At 38.2% G+C, this 16,798-nt stretch overlaps 1 protein-coding gene across 1 annotated transcript in view; it reads right to left on the bottom strand.

The window, feature by feature from the left end:
• The window catches only part of DGKH (diacylglycerol kinase eta), a 182,084-nt gene that overhangs the window by 108,437 nt on the left and 56,849 nt on the right, over positions 1-16,798 (bottom strand). Inside the window, exons 3-4 of the mRNA XM_067713236.1 lie at positions 6,247-6,357; positions 386-466 (exon numbers count right to left, since the gene is read on the bottom strand). Of these exons, the coding sequence (XP_067569337.1) occupies positions 386-466; positions 6,247-6,357 (192 nt within the window). The remainder of the gene's footprint in view (positions 1-385; positions 467-6,246; positions 6,358-16,798) is intronic.

The raw sequence follows: 16,798 nt of genomic DNA, 5'->3' as shown, positions 1-16,798 counted from the left end.
AACTAGAGTAACTGCAGATTGAAAGGAGAAAATATTATTTTTAAGACTGAAGGTAAAAAATCAAACTTTTTGAATATTTAAGAACAGCGGAATTAGTTGAACATTAAAGGGAGGTGAAAATTTTAAGGCACTAAAATTAGAAGGTCTAAAAAGAAAACTATATAAATACTTTTAAAAAATACATTTAATACATTGGTTTATTGACCCAAACAATCATGACACGTTGGGTATTAGCGTCTACAACGTACTTATCAAGTTTACTGTTCTTGGTGAGAACTCCAACACGTGTGACACACAGCCGGCAATTAAAGAGGGCGTTCAGTACAAGCTCACGAAAGATCATTCTGTAACTTTTGAGGGGGGAGTTACCAGAGTATAACCATACCGTGAAGCTGTTGTTAGCATTTTTTGTGCTTGCTTCAGCTACACTGGCATCTGAGAGGTCAACTTCATCAAATATCAGAGACTGTTAATGAAAAAGAACACAAACATGTCAAGTGCAAACCTAACTGAATGCTCCTTAGTATTTTTTTTTTTTTTTTACCGTCACATCATGACCATGAAGCTATGTCAGGAATTAGAAAGAAAAACTGAAATTACTGATGCTTGGTGAGTAAAACCATAAAGTTCAACGAACACGTAAACTCCAAACTGTAAAGGACTTTAAAGAACTCCCCTGGCATATTGTTTCATTGAAAAATGCTCTGTGCTCTCCAGAAGCATCGTTTATGGGAAACCTACTACTCAGTGTATGACATACACACATACTCGCACACTCCCCACAATGAGAAGAACTAGTCCTGGCTCAGATCACGGACAGTTACTGAACTTTTTGAACGTGACCTTCCTCATCTGTAAATGTGTTCAAATGAGATGGTGCATGTGCTCTGCAAATATAAGATGACATTTCTTTTATACTCTTAAAAGTTTTATTTATTTATTTATTTAATTTTTTTTTTTGCAGGCTCCAACATTTTTTTTTTAAGCTTAGAAGTGATTTTAATCAAAAAAGTTTCAGTGGTTAAAAACTCCATAGAACTAAAATCTTTAAAATGGACAATTGAAAAATTAGGAAATTCTAGTAAATAAATGTATCCTTCCCACTCTGAGTGAGTTGGTCCTTGTTCACAGTCATTCAATGTTCTTCCAGTGAGGCAGGTATAACACCACTCCTCTAGGACGGCTAGAAAGAGGCTCCCTTATCTAGTAACTTTTACCACCCAAGATCTCCAGGGGGTTATGCAACTCTACTTCAACCCAACCAATCTGACCGTAAGACTTGTTCCCTGACTGCAAGGAATTTATAATCTAGCACGGGAGCTGAAATAGACACAACTTGTTTTAAGTAAGGGAGACTATTAAAAGTGGAAGAGCAGACACTACAAAATGCTATGGAAGGTCACAGCAGAAAACAAATGCTTTCTCTTGTGAATAATGGAATGAAGACAATTTGGGGGGGACCTTAAAGAAAATAGGGAATTTCTTTAAGTGGAGATAGAGGAAAAATCATCCTGGGGATCGAAAACATGGGGCAAGGCTGTAGACTATCAAGTGGTCAGTGCTGTCTGGAGATAAATGTGAGAGGTCAGAATGGAGCCAGATCAGGGATAACCATGAACATAATGACTTTTAAAATAAGATTATTCTATGTTGTTATTACTTCCACAGCTGCATAAACTAAGAATTAGGTTTGTTTGTTTATTTATTTATTTTTTACCTCCTGGTGGACAACTCTACTAATTATATCACAAACACGTGTTTTTTAACACAGAAATGATCGATTATCCTACTGGCGCAGTAACAATAAATCTTAATATTTTTAAATTGAAGTATAGTTGGACATACAATATTATGTTAGTTTCAAGCGTACAACATAGTAATTTGACAATCAAATACATCATCAAATGATCACCATGATAAGTCCAGTAACCATTTGTCATCATACAAAATTATTACAATATTATTAATTATATTCCGTATACTATATATTAAACCCCCATGACATTTAACCCTCCCCTCTGGCAACCACCCATGTGTTCTCTGTATCTGTAAGTCTCTTTCTGTTTTGGTTTGTTTGTTCATTTGTTGTTTTCTAGATTCCACACATAAGTGAGATTGTACGGTATTTGCCTTTCTCTGACTTACTTCACTCAGCATAATACCTTCTATGTTCATCCATGTTGTTGCAAATGGCAAGATTTCATTCTTTATGGCTAATATTTCATTATATTCATTACGAACAATTGGTCTGTTCAGATTTTCTGTTTCTTCCTGATTCAGTCCTGGAAGATTGTATGTTTTGAGAAATTTATCCAGTTCTCCCAGGTTGTCCGATTTGTTGGTATATAGTTTTCATAGTAACCTCTTGTGATCCTTTGTATTTCTGTGATGTCAGTTGTAACTTCTCTTTCATTTCCGATTTTATTTATTTGGCCCTCTCTCTTTTTTTCTTGATGACTTTGGATAAAGGTTTATCAATTTCATTTATCTTTTCAAAGAACCTGCTCTTAGGTTTTTGTGGGGTTTTTTAGTCTCTATTTCATTTAATTCCGCTCGTAACTTTACTATTTCCTTCCTTCTACTAACTCTGGACTTGTTTATTCTTCTTTTTCTTGTTCCTCTAGGTGTAAGGTTAGATTGTTTATTTGAGATTTTTCTTGTTTCCTGAGGTAGGCCTGTATTACTATCAAATTCCCCCTTAGAACTGCCTTTGCTGAGTCCCAAAGACTTTGGAACACTGTGTTTCCATTTTAATTTGTTTGGAGGTATTTCTTGATATCCTCTTTGATTTCTTCAGTGACCCATTGGTTGTTACTGAGTTTGTTGCTTAGACTCCATGTGTTTGAGTTTTATTCCAGTTTTTCTTGCGGTTGATTTCTAGTCTCATACTGTTGTGGTCAGAAAAGATGCTTGATGTGATTTCAGTATTTTAAAATTTATTGAGATTTGTAGCCTAATAAAAGATCTGTCCTGGAGTGTTCCATGTGCCCTTGAAAAGAATGTATATTCTGCTGTTATGGGGTGGAATGTCCTGTATATATTATTAAGTCCCATTGAGTCTAATGTGTCATTTAAGGCCAGTGTTTCTTTACTGATTTTGTCTGAATGATCTAATGACTACATTACATTGATGTAATGGAGTGTCAAAGTCCCCTACTATTATTGTATTACTGTCAGTTTCTCCTTTATGTCTGTTAATATTTGGTTTACATATTCAGCTGCTCCTCTGCTGGGCATATATATATTTAGTAGTGTTATATCTTCTTATTGGATTGATCCCTTTATCATTAGGTAATGCTCTTCTTTGTCTCTTGTTACAGTCTTTGTTTTAACGTCTATTTTGTCTGCTATAAGTATTGCTATCTCATGTTTCTTTTCATTTCTATTTGCATGGAATATCTTTTTCATCTCTTCACTTTCAGTCTGTGTGTGTCGTTAGATCTGAAGTGAGTCTCTTGTAGGCACCATATATATGGGTCTTGTTTTTTGTATCTATTCAGCCACGCTGTGTCTTTTGATTGGTGCATTTAGTCCATTTAGATGTAAAGTAATTATTGATAAGTATGTACTTATTGCCATTTTTGTGAATTGTTTTCTGTTTATCTTTGTTGTTCTTCTCTGTTCCCTTCTTCTTCTCTTGCTCTCTCCCCTTGTGATTTTTTTTTTTTTTTTTTTTTGCAGTATGCGGGCCTCTCACTGCCGCGGCCTCTCCCGTTGCGGAGCACAGGGCTCCGGACGCACAGGCTCAGCGGCCATGGCTCACGGGCCCAGCCGCTCCGCGGCATGTGGGATCTTCCCGGACCGGGGCACGAACCCGTGTCCCCTGCATCGGCAGGCGGACTCACAACCACTGCGCCACCAGGGAAGCCCTCCCCTTGTGATTTGATGATTTTCCTTAGTATTATGTTTATATTCCTTTCTCTTTATTGTTTGTATATCTGTTATCAGTTTTTGGTTTGTGGTTACCATGAGGTCCTTACACAACAACCTCTGTATATAGCAGTCTATTTTATGTTGATAGTTGCTTAAGTTTGAGCATGCTCTAAAAGCACTACATTTTTACTCCATCCACCATTTTATGTTTTTGATGTTATCTTACTTTGTGTATCCCTTAACTAATTATTGTAGATATATATGGTTTTACTAGTTTTGTTTTTTAACCTTCATACTAGCTATATAGGTGGTTGATCCACTACCTTTACTATATTTTTGCCTTTACTGATGAGATATTGTCTTTCATAATTTTCATATTTCTAGTTATAATTTTTTCTTTTCTGTTTAAATTTCTTTAACATTTCTTGTGAGACTGGTTTAGTGGTGACGAACTATAAAGTAGACAAGCTATTGCTTGTCTGGGGAACTCTATCTCTCTCTCAATTCTGAATGATGGCCTTGCCGGATAGAATATTCTTGGTTATAAGTTTTCTCCTTTCAGTACTTTGAATATATTGTGCCACTCCCTTCTGTGAAGTTTTTGCTGAAAAGTCAGCTGACAGTCTTATGGGGACTCCCATGTATGTAACTAGTTGTTTTTCTCTTGTTGCTTTTAAGGTTTTCTCTTTAGCTTAACATTTTGGCATTTGAATTATAATGTGTCTTGGTGTGGGTCCCTTTGGGTTCACTTTGTTTGGGTCCCTCTGTACTTCCTGGGCCTGGATGTCTGTACCCTTCACCAAGTTAGAAAAGTTTTCAGCCATATTTCTTCAAATAGGTTTTCTGTCCTTTTCATTCCCTCTTCCCCTTCTGGGACCCTTATAATGTGAATGTTGGAATGTTGGTATACTTGATGTTGCCCAAGAGGTCCCTTAAACTATCCATTTTTTGGTTTCTTTTTCTTTTTACTGTTCTGATTGGGTGATTTCCACTACCTTATCTTCTAGACCACTGGTCCTCTCTTCTGCATCATCTAATCTGCTGTTGGTTTCCTCTAGTGTATTTTTCATTTCCATTATTACTTTCTATCTCTTTGTTGAAATTCTCACTCTTCTATACTTCTACTGAGTTCAGTGAGTATCTTTATGACCATTACTTTGAACACCTTATCTGGAAGTTTGCTTATCTCCATTTCATTCAATCTATTTCTGAGGGTTTGTCTAGTTCTTTCATTTGGAACATATTCCTTTGTTTCTTCATTTTGCCTAACTTTCTGTGTTTGTTTCTACATATTGCGTAGATCAGCTACGTCCCTCGGTCTTGAGAGAGTGGCTTTGTGTAGAAGGTATCCTGTGGGGCCCAGTAGCATGGTCTCCCTTGGTTACCAGGGCCAGATGCTCCAGGAGTGTCCCCTTTGTGGGCTGCATGTGTCCTCCTGTTGTGGCTCAGCTGCACTTGCTGAGGGGGTGCTTGTATGCAAGGATGGACCCCAGTGTGGCTGGCTGCAAGGCCCAGTTGCAACTGTTGTGGGTGCTCTGGTGTGTGGGGCTGACCCCTGGGGCAGGAGCCACTTTAGGGGGACACTAGTGTTGGCCAAAGGTGTCCACCAGGTCTAACAGGGCAGGGGGCTGTTTTGGTGGGGCTCCAGTGCCAGCTGAGGGTACCCACCTTAATGTTTATTTTTGAAGGAACAGTAAAATATCCATTTTAAATGGAAGCTCATCATTACAATTTTTTTCTTCCAAAGCTACATCATTCTTATTTCATTCAATTAGTATATAAAAATTATTTAAGCCTTGATTTTATTTCACTGTGATTTTTATTTCTAAATGCTAGCATAATTGAGTGATTGTCTTGTGCCAGGTATTATGTAAGCACTTCATGTATGTAATTTCATTTAAGCTTCCTCTCAACAACATGCTGTCCACAGCCACTCCACTGGAATGTGCTAGAATTGGGATACAAACTCTTGTCTGAAACCAGAGTATGAACTCTTAGCAACTACAGCAATTCTCTCTCTCATTTCCAGGAAAAGATTTATGGGGTAAAAAGTAGCAAGAAAGGGGGGAACCCAAATTTAGAGTTTATTATATATAATAAGGTTACACTTAACTGTTCATTTTACTTGGAAGGAAAAAAGAAGAAAGAAAACTGCACTAGGACCATCCTATAAGATTGTCCTTAGGCGAAATGGCATGAAACTGACTCAAATAGACCCCCTTAGGATTTGGTCCAAGATGAATCACATTTATATGGAATTTATATCAGAGCAGTAATGATAGTGAGCCCCAAGACAAAAACAGTTTATAGAACCAAAATTTCAATTCCATCTACAGCCTTCGAGGGCTTGCAACTAGTATTCTCTCGAATTACCTTTGAGTCCTTTGCATAATAAAGTGTACGACCTCGAAGTTTGAAATATCGCTTTTTCCATCTTTGGAAAGAGCTGGTTTGCTTCAACAGCTGTCCCTCTTTAATACTGGTCTAGGGAGAAGCAGAAACACAACAACATGATTAAAATGAAATTCAAAACCAAATAAATTTCAAAATTAATGACACACTATCATTAACATTTTGAATATTATTTCTCATGCTTTGCAAATTACATGAGAGAATATTTTATTCTCCCCATCCAACAAGCGAACACATGTGCAAAGTCCCAAAGAGCAACGGTGAATTCAACATGGTGACTCAAAGCAGTCATAAACACTATGGAAGACACATGCACAAAACTAATACTTTTCAATACAGTGTGATGAGTACATGTACATATATAAGTACATATATACTTGTATATAGTAAAATGGTGGAAGGGTGGAGGTGCAGTATAATGTAATGGTTAAGAAGGCATGGGCTCTGGAGCCAGAAACCTGTGATCAACTCCTGGTGCCACCACTTAGTAGCTGGATGATCTTAGGCAAGTCAATAAACTTCATGGCTTTATTTATTCATCTATAAAATGAGGATGACAACAGGACATACCTTATAGGGTTGTTGTTGTGAGAAATTAATTTTAAAAACACGTAAAGGTATTTACTGCATGGCACATAGTAAGTGCTCATTAAATGTCAGTTACCATCAGCTATGTGTTATTGTAACAAACACATACTCAAAGCATGGTGCATGGCAACCCGAAGAAGGAAGCTCTGCCTCAGAGGGAGTCAGTGATGTTGTCCTCCCAGAGGAAAGCCTTAGGTGGGTCTTGAAGGAGTTTGTCAGAATGATAAGGAGTGGGAGAAGGGTATTTTACATGTGTGCAGAAGTAGAAAGGTATAAAACAGCACAGATATTTGGGGAATCTTCACAGAGTTTCTGGTTATAAACACAGGGTAGAGCTTGTAACGGGGAGCAGCAAGAGCTGTGGCTGGAAGAGGTGGGCAGGGGCTCTGGGAATCTGGGCTAGACCCTGTGCTAAGTGCTTTATGTATACAAGTTCATTTTATTGCCACCAACGACATCCTTGGAACCCCTCTGACTTCATCTAGTGTCTCTGCTTCACTTGGTCACCTCCATTCACAGTGATGCTTTGCTTTTAAGTGGTCATGCATGCACGTCCCTTAGGACTGGACACTACCTATTCTCTCCTCCTGGACTGCTCTTCCCTCAAATATCCATCTGATTAACTCCTTCACCTCCTTCAAGTCTCTCACCTTCTTAATGAGACCCACCTCACTGACCTCCTATTGTACATGCTCTCCATATCTTCCCCCATCCAGATCTTATTTACTTCCCCACACAAAGTACTTTCCATCTTCTAATGTATAATGTAATTTACTTATTTATTTATTGTGCTACCCCTATTAGAATATAAGTTCCCTGAGTTTATTATATCTAATAAAATTAAATTTAATGTTTCATTTCAACTGGAAGGAAAAAAAAAAGGAAGAAGGAAGGACACTTTATTTATAGCAAACTAAACTTACAGCCTTCCTATGAGACTGTCCTTAGGAAATATGTCATGGGATTGACTCAAATAGATCCCCTTGGGATGGGGGTCCAAGATGGATCACATCTATCCTGAATTCACAGAAGAGCAGTAATGCTACAGTGAATCTCCAGGGCAAAAACAGCTTACAGAAGCAACATTTTATATCCATCCCACTGGACTGCACACTGATGTGTCTCGAATACCTAGAATATTATCTGGCACATATGATATGGAGATCCATATGAATGAATAGAAGATGCTGAGATTAAACCCATGTCTGTTTGAACTCCAGAGTTTATTTCCAACTTTCACACTATACTCTCTTTTATTACCAACAAGACATAAAATATTGAGAAAAGTTTGTTGTCTCTAATATGGTAGTTAGGTCACACTCATGTTTACTTTCAGTTTCATTAAAAGATTCCCTCTAGAGCCTGCTCTCAGATGGTCCTCCAGGAATTGTGAGAGCATTAAAATTTAATGATAACAAATACTTTTGAAACTTCAGTACCAAAGAGCCCGACTTAGAATCAGACAGACAGGCTTCAAGCCAGGCTCCGCTACACGCTAGCAGTATAAATCTGCGTAAGTTACTTCAGCTCTCTGTGCCCAGTTTCCTCCCCTAAAATATGGAAATAATAATGCCAACTTCACAAGCTTGTTGCATCTAATTTAATTATAAGATAATGCCTGGAGAGCACTTAGCACACTATCTGGGTTACAGAAGATATTTAATAAATGGCAGAAAGTGTTATTATGATATCGTTATGCTATTAAGTTCACGGAGTATTTGCCAGGCACCAAATTATAAGAGCTTCTTGGAAGAAGTGAATAAGTGTTTGCAGGCCTCTGTGAGCGCAAATAACAGCTGGAGCAGAAGGAGAGTGTCAAGAGATGAGGTTAAGGGAGACAACAGCCAGGCAATGCTGGCCACAGAGGGGAGCTTGCTTTTTATTCAAAGTGCAAAAAGCTAGTGAACTGTCTGAAGCGGGACAGTGAGAATGGGGAAATGGGTGAGATAGAGTGGAGGACCAATTAGGAGGCTGCTGCAGGAGTCCCAGGGAGGATAGAACTAAGGTTGTAGCATCACTGAGACCGACAGAAGTAGAGGAATTTGAGACGTTATTTTGAAGGCAGAATCTACCGGCCTTGCTGATAGACGTGAAGGGCAAGAGAGAGAAAAGAACCAAGGGAAAGTGTAAGCATTTGCCTTGGGCAACCAGATGCAAAAGACTGCGAGAGAAAAGGGTATTAATAAGGAAGAGTTAAGTGGTGAGCTGCCCTGCTGCAGCATCCGAAGTTACCCAGGGTAGAAAGTCTATATTCTTAAACTTGATCACAAAGTCTTAAAATGCTATAAAAATATAACTCATCCAGAGAACACATCTTTTGGCAATTCAAATTATAAAAGTGGGTGTTTTAAGATTTTTGTAAAGTTCTGTTGAAGGCAATGAGGAAGAAAAGTTAATGTTTAGTCTACTTATGTTCTATCAGGCTGTTTCTAAAAAGCATAAATAATCTAATATTTCTTCACATTGTTACTAGAGTAATTTTCTAAAATGAAAACCTGATTACATTATGCCACTGCTTAAATCCTTCCTTAGTTCTATCTTTTTTTTTTTAATCGATGTATAGTTGATTTACAATGCTGTGTTAGTTTCAGGTATACAGCAAAGTGATTCAGTTATACACACACACACACACACACACACACACACACACACACACACACACATATTCTTTTTCAGGTTCTTTTCCCTGAAAGGTTATTACAAAATATTGAGTATACTTCCCTGTGCTTGTCTGTTTTGTACGCAGAAGTATGTACATTTTAATTCCACACTCCTAATTTATCCTATCTCCCTCTTTCCCCTTTGGTAACAAACATAAGTTTGTTTTCTAGGTCTGTGGTTCCTTTTCTGTTTTGTAAATGAATTCATTTGTATCTTTTTTTTTGCCTGCAGCATAAAGTCCAAACTTCTGTATGTATCAGAGAAGACCCCTGCATGATGCTGTCCAACCTTCTCGCTTGCCCCTCCTGCCAGAGGCTCCTCCCTCTGCCCTAAACGCCCCCTCCTCAATCGCCTGTCTTGAAAGCGCCCAATCATTTCAATTCTGATCTAGTGCCACCGCCTCTGGAAGACTTCCCCACCCCCTAGGAGGAAGTGAACACTCCCACCTTTGTCTCTCGAATGTGTCCTTCTCCTACCTGTATAACAGCACCTATGACAACTGAATGGCATGTTTGTGTTCCCACCAGGCTGTGACCTTCATGGAGCGAAGACCATGTCCTATGTATTTTAATAATATCACCAAATAACACGTTAGCTGACACTTTAAGGCCTCCATAAATGTTAAACCAAACAACTTTTAAAGTGTAAAAGGGTATATAACTTTGTCTTTTAAAACGAAGATAGAATTAGGAAAGAAAACAGGAAAGAATGGCTATAAATGATTTTATGGTTTCCAGCATTCAGCAGGTCTGCTTCTTTTCACTGCATATAAAAAACAGCAAATACAATGCAAAAAAGTATAAATGGACCCTGAGGTGCACTCCCCGGGTGAGGGTTTGGGGAGAGATAGTCAGAGGAACAGGAAAATGTCTATCTATCCTGGTATTATGGCCATTGATAATTTAAAGATGCTCCTTACATAGTCACTTTCAAGGCAAATAATTTATCTGTGTTTTACTATATAACTTTATGTCCTTTACATCTTGCACAAGCATGGATTTATTTGCAGTGTGTGAGGCTGAGGAGAATACATGCATTTACAAACTTCTCTATGTTATAATATACAAACAGTCAATTTTAAATTCTTGAAGAAAGAAAAGAAAGAGAAAAACATCTGAAGCTAGCTTGCTTTCCTCTAGAGATGTGATTAAAAAGACTTAACTAGGAGGCAGTTTTTCACATGAAAGTTAATCCTTAAAATAAACGTCTGTTTATATATGGCAAGTTAAACAAACACTTCTCATAAAAGAAGGAGCATAGCGAAAATGATTAATCTGTAACAGCTCCTGCAAATATAACCATATAGGCAAAGCATGGTTCAGAGAAAAATGCTGTGGTTCGAAAAATCTCAAAATAATGAGCAAACTAAAGGAAGAAACAAGGAATCTTTCTTGAAAATCAAAATATTTATTATATTCAATATTAATGTTCAACTAGAATAACAAATTGAACTTAGTAACAGACAGAAGAATTAGCTATGATCCGTTATTATTAACAATCTATGAAAAATAAGCATTCGATTTTAATTTTATTTTGTTCACAATTTCTAGGATAAGGGATGAGCTCTCCCCTCCCTCAAAATAAGGCTTAGAAACATTTGCGTTTAATGGCCATTTCGTCATATAATCTGGCAGAGATAGGTTTAGTACAATCTGACCTTCATGAAAAACCAGTGAAGTTGTATAGCCCCTAACCGTAATCCAATAACCCAGTTTCCAAAATATTAAACACAAAAAGTTACATGAATGTGGCTTTGAAAAAAAAATCGTTTCAATAAAATAAGCTTTAAAAGTTTTAAGATCTCTCTTCTATCTGGCTTTCTGGGACTGTTTGCTGTCCAACGTCTTACAGCTGTGCAATCGCTCATTTCGCGCCCCTCGCTAAAAGCAAACAAAAGTAACTTCTCTTTTAAATTATACACACATGAGCGCTCTAGGATTTCACCTAACGTTTCAGAAACACCTCTGTGTCACAAGTTGAAGTTGTTTTGATGGCATACAGCTTCAGTGTCCTGAGAAGAGTGTAACTTTGCAAACAGCCCTTCAGTGAGCTAAAAATCTTTGAAAACATCAGTTACTGCCTGATTTATCCGATAAACGTACACTTTCCCATGTTGGCTTTTGGGGGGACATCAAATAGGTGTGCTGAAGAGCCTGATGTGGAGAACTGGAAACGTCAGTGATGACTCATCTTTCACAGATGCCTTCAAAAGTTCCAGAAGAATCTCGAGCTTCTCCTAGTCTTGCCCCAACACGACCCCTTAATTTCTCTTCTAGGGAATGGGAATGGAATTTGTTGTGATGGCAGATGTGGGCTGTTATGGACTAAATGTTTGGGGGGCAATCCTAACGCCCAATTTGACGGTACTAGGCGGTAGGGCCTTTGGGAGGAGATTGTGTCAGGAGGGTGGAGCCCACGTGAATGGAATTAATGCCTTTATATGTGAGACCCCAGAGCACTCTCCTGCCCCTTCCACCATGTGAGAACACAGCTAGAAGATGGCTATCTCTCCCAGTACATTGATCTTAGACTTCCCAGACTCCAGGACTGTGAGAAATAAATATTTATTGTTTAAGCCACCCAGTCTTCGGCATTTTTGTTACAGCGGCCTGAACAGACTAGGACAGGGGTCAAGAGAATTTTCACCACTCTATACTTTGTATGTAATCACTTCTTTCCTATCTCTTTTAACTCTCTATCTACTCCACCCTCCCAAACAGAGAATTAGTCTTTGTCTTATACCTTTCTTTGCTGTATTCATTTTGTTATATAAGGTCCAGGAAAGCTGTCTATGTACAGAACCTATAACATCATGAGTCTAGACTTCCTTGAATGGTAAGCACCTTTAATTTTACAGACTTTAATTTCTAAAGTGGAAATATCCTTATATGCTGTATATCTTTATGTGCTGCTGTGACATGTGAAACAATGGATTTGAAAGGATACATAATTTTTTAAAAAGCTGGTATGACAAGATACCATCATCATTAACATTCGTCCCCGTGCTAAGCATTATTTATTACAGAACAGATCTTATCTTTCAATCCATCCCTTTCCACTCCTCCTGCCTTTGCCTTAGTTCAAGCTCCTCTCACTTCCTTGAACTCAGCAGTACCCTACATGTCGTCCAGGCGATGAGTCTTTCCCACCACCAGTCCATTGTTCCCACCATGGACAGAATTATCTACAAGAAATATTTTTGATCCCGCCAAACTCTGCTTTAATATGTTCAGTGCTTTCCTATCACCCACAGTGTAATCCCAGACTTGTGAGCTGGGCACACACTCTTCCTTCCATAAATGACCCACTTTCTGTAACAGCTTCATCTTCAGCATTCCTCCTAAATTCCTCTAACAGGAGAGGAAAAGAGAAGTACCTGCGGATCCCCAAATCCTCCATGCTTCCCTACGTCCAAGCTTTTACACGAGCTCTTCCTTCTACTCATAATAGTTTCCTCTGCTTCTTCTTAGAAACCTCCCACCCCATCCTATCATCCTCCAAGGCTCAGGCGGCCACCATATCCTGGGTGCATCCACAGCGCTATGCCCACACATAACTTATAGCATTAATCATGTAGAATAGGAACTTTAAACAATTCACGGCTCTCTGTCTCCTGTATCTTATTGATTTTTCCATCCTACACATATAACCATGGACTTGATACTAAGAAAATAATGACTATATGTTAATAAATTTATTCAATAATTAGGAAACAAAAAGTAAGAAATTAAGAGGACTAAAACATATTTTTCTGATGAGAACTTGAGGAATTAAGTGGAGAAAAATATTTCAATTTTTCTCTCTCCAGCAAGTCAATATACTGTCAGAAATCACAAAGGAAATAGACCTGACTCCCCAAAAAAGCCCTGGATTGAGTTCCATTTCTGGCTCCACTTACTAGATTTGTGGCTGCAAACGAGCAATAACATTTATGAGCCTAAGTTTCCCTACCTGTAAGGTGAAGATCACTGTCACCTGCCTTGTATTCTTCAGAGTTGTTAGGACAAAACAAAATGAAGTGTAAATATCTTTCATAGACTCCCAAATGCTGTATAAAGTGTCATTAATAAGCAAGGTACTATTTTAACAGGTCATACTTGTGGGAAAAGGTGTTTTTAGTGGGACTGACACAGTTCAATAAAGACAGACCATTTCTGAACAAGAGCCCAATGCTTATATTTAGAGAAATTATCCCACAAAGATCAGCTTTAATCACATAAAGTATACAGTTCCAAAATGTATAGTTTTCTGAACATTTACGTAAGAGAAATCAATCATGAAATTGTATTTAATAATGGAGCAGAGTTTAAAACTGCTATATAGTGTTAGTATTTTACTTTTTTAGAACATCAGGCTTATTTACCAGTAAGAATTAGAAAATGATGACAACTGCTGTCGGATAACTCCACCTGGATGCCACTGACTCTTCAAAATTCAATTAGGCTCAAACTGATCTCCCCATTAGATTAGAGTAGGGCCAGGCCCACCTTATTCACCACCGTAGCCCCAGCACTTACCATAGTTCCTAGCAGAGAGAATAGCTCTTAATTGCACAAAAGAATAAATGAAGTGAAGACTGATATTCAAATAAAGCAGTTGAATGTCTTTTAGAGGAAACTTGAACTGTACACTATCTTAAGAGCTTTTAAAGGAGAGCCTGGGCAGGAAATGGACAGCATTCTGAGAACTGCACCCAGAGGTGCTTATTTTGTGGCCATCTCTTTCTCATTTGAAAATGTCCCTGCAGCAAATTTAAGCAATTAGTTGTTGACTATTCTCTTGGGTTTTTCTTTTTTTCCCAAATTGAAAGCCATTCTGCTTTTATTCACTACCATTCCATCATTGCTAAGGAAGGCCATCTATCGCATCAGCATTAATATTGTATTTGGGTGGTATCCAGACTTACATCTATAAAATGTGTAAATCAATGATTATTTGTAATAAACTTTCTATCCTTCCCTATTCTATCCAACAGCTAAACTTACATTTGCTTGAAAGGTCAAATGCAAACCACACAGATCTGAATTCTACTCTACATCTCTAAACTAAAAGTCTATCTTCATCACCAGATTGCACTTTAACGTATGCATCTTCTATGACAATATCACTTTGTTCTTTTATTAGCTCCTCTATTTTTTGCCTGATTATAAAACAAGAACTATTTTTCTCCACACATATGCCAGAACTTATATTGAATGACTACTGCCCATCACCTTTTTTTTAAATTAATTTATTTTATTTATTTTTGGCTGCGCTGGGTCTTCATTGCTGCGCGTGGGCTTTCTCTAGTTGCAGCGAGTGGGAGCTACTCTTCGTTGATGTGCGCGGGCTTATCATTGTGGTGGCCTAGAGCCCGTGCTCCGCAACAAGAGAAGCCAGCGCAGTGAGAAGCCCGTGCACCGCAACGAAGAGTAGCCCCCGCTCGCCACAAATAGAGAAAGCCCACGCGCAGCAACGAAGATCCAATGCAGCCAAAAATAAATAAATTTTAAAAAATCTCTGTTCGTCATTATGATGATCAGTCAGTTTTAATAAACTCTCATAAACATATTTAAGTATAATAATTTGTATAAAACCTTGAAAAGATATAATTTAGCACTTTAATTGATATTCAGTCTGATCATTTACTCTTATTTAGCTCTGAACATTTTACAGATTTGGTGTTAGAATCTTTCTAAAACACGGCTTTAGGAAGTACTGTATCTCTATGTTCAAAATGTTTCTTTCCTCTGTATATGGAACCCCATTAGTGTACCACTCCTGCCCTCTTTCCACCCCACTGGCTCTGCTCCAGCCAGTGGGGGGAGCCATTTGGGTTTAATAACTGAGCATGCTCACTCAAGCTCTTCCCTTAAACAGATTTGATTTGCAGAAGGAGGCTAGAATAAGACCTCTGGATGAGGAAACGAGGAGTTGGGAGCTGCACTGGACATGACCATGTGGCGGGAAACGGGGGGCTGGAGGCGTGTGGACAGAAAAGAGCAGCCCTAGATGCTTAATCTTCCCCCTTCCTGAATAATGTCTCCAGCCTGCACCACCCCCCAAACCCATGCTGGCACCCGCCTGACCTCACTGAGAAAGTGAATACTGGCAGAGGAACTGCAGTGGCAATGATGAGGACATGTTTCCGTCAGGAGCCAGAGGATAATGCAGTGAGCCAGCAAGATCCCAGCTTACAGAAGAATGGAGACAGCATGTGTTCCCGGAACCAGTATTTAAGGATAACGCAGTAAGGTGATGCAGGTGCCTTGTTTACACCACAAAATATTTCCCTTTCTATAAACTGCCACTTGAAGCAGTTGTCCTCAAGCAGTTTTGTGTATCAGAATATATGACCGTGCACTGTTTTTTGATTTTTTAAAATTTATTTTATTTAAGTATAGTTGATTTACAATGTTGTGTTAATTTCTGGTGTACAGCAAAGTGACTCAGTTATACATATATATTTTTTCATATTCTTTTCCATTATGGTTTATCACAGGATATCGAATATAGTTCCCTGTGCTATACAGTAGGACCTTGCTGTTCATCCATGCTACATGTAATAGTTTAGAATGCACTATATTTATAAATTAATGCATTCTAACAGACATTATACCAACATATTCTAATTACCTTCTATGTCAGCAGACCATCTAACGATGATGAAAGTAGTTTGTCCCCTACACTGGTTTGTAATTGTCTTGAGAAAAGCTATAGATATGATTACCTTCCTGAGACTGTGGTTATTTTGTGAAGTTTTATTTGTTCGTTCCTAAAATTAAGCTTTCTCTCCATTTTTAATATGTTCCTTCTTTAGGAGTTTCTAAATGTTACTTTTTGGATTAATATTAAAGTGATAAAAATATATGGTTTTATAAAGTGCTCTTATACTTTTATTCAAAGGAGAAGGAACAAAATGTCCATGCTGTGTACACATCAGATGTACTTTTTTTTCATGAAACACCCTGAACTACAACACATTACCACAGGGTGGTAGTGGTGTTATGCCCGATGCCCAGCTTTTTCTTTCAGAGCCAGGAACATAGATGGACCTTTTGTCAGTTAGACGGATCCTTGCCTAGATCCCGTGAGTGGCACATAATAACTCTGCTGTGAAGGGGTAAACAAATCTATCCTTCTAATCCTGAATTCACTTCTTCCTTTATTAAAGGAAGGATTCACTCACTTCCAAGAATAATCCCTTTGCCTACACATGACATTTTGATGTAACTACTTTCCCACTCGGCCACAATGACACAACTATTTTGATGCAGGGGCATTT

This window comes from Pseudorca crassidens, chromosome 18 (genome assembly GCF_039906515.1).
Source record: "Pseudorca crassidens isolate mPseCra1 chromosome 18, mPseCra1.hap1, whole genome shotgun sequence".
NCBI classification, from domain to species: domain Eukaryota; kingdom Metazoa; phylum Chordata; class Mammalia; order Artiodactyla; family Delphinidae; genus Pseudorca; species Pseudorca crassidens.
Note: the sequence above shows the minus strand (reverse complement) of the source record. Positions and strands in the feature narration are given on the sequence as shown.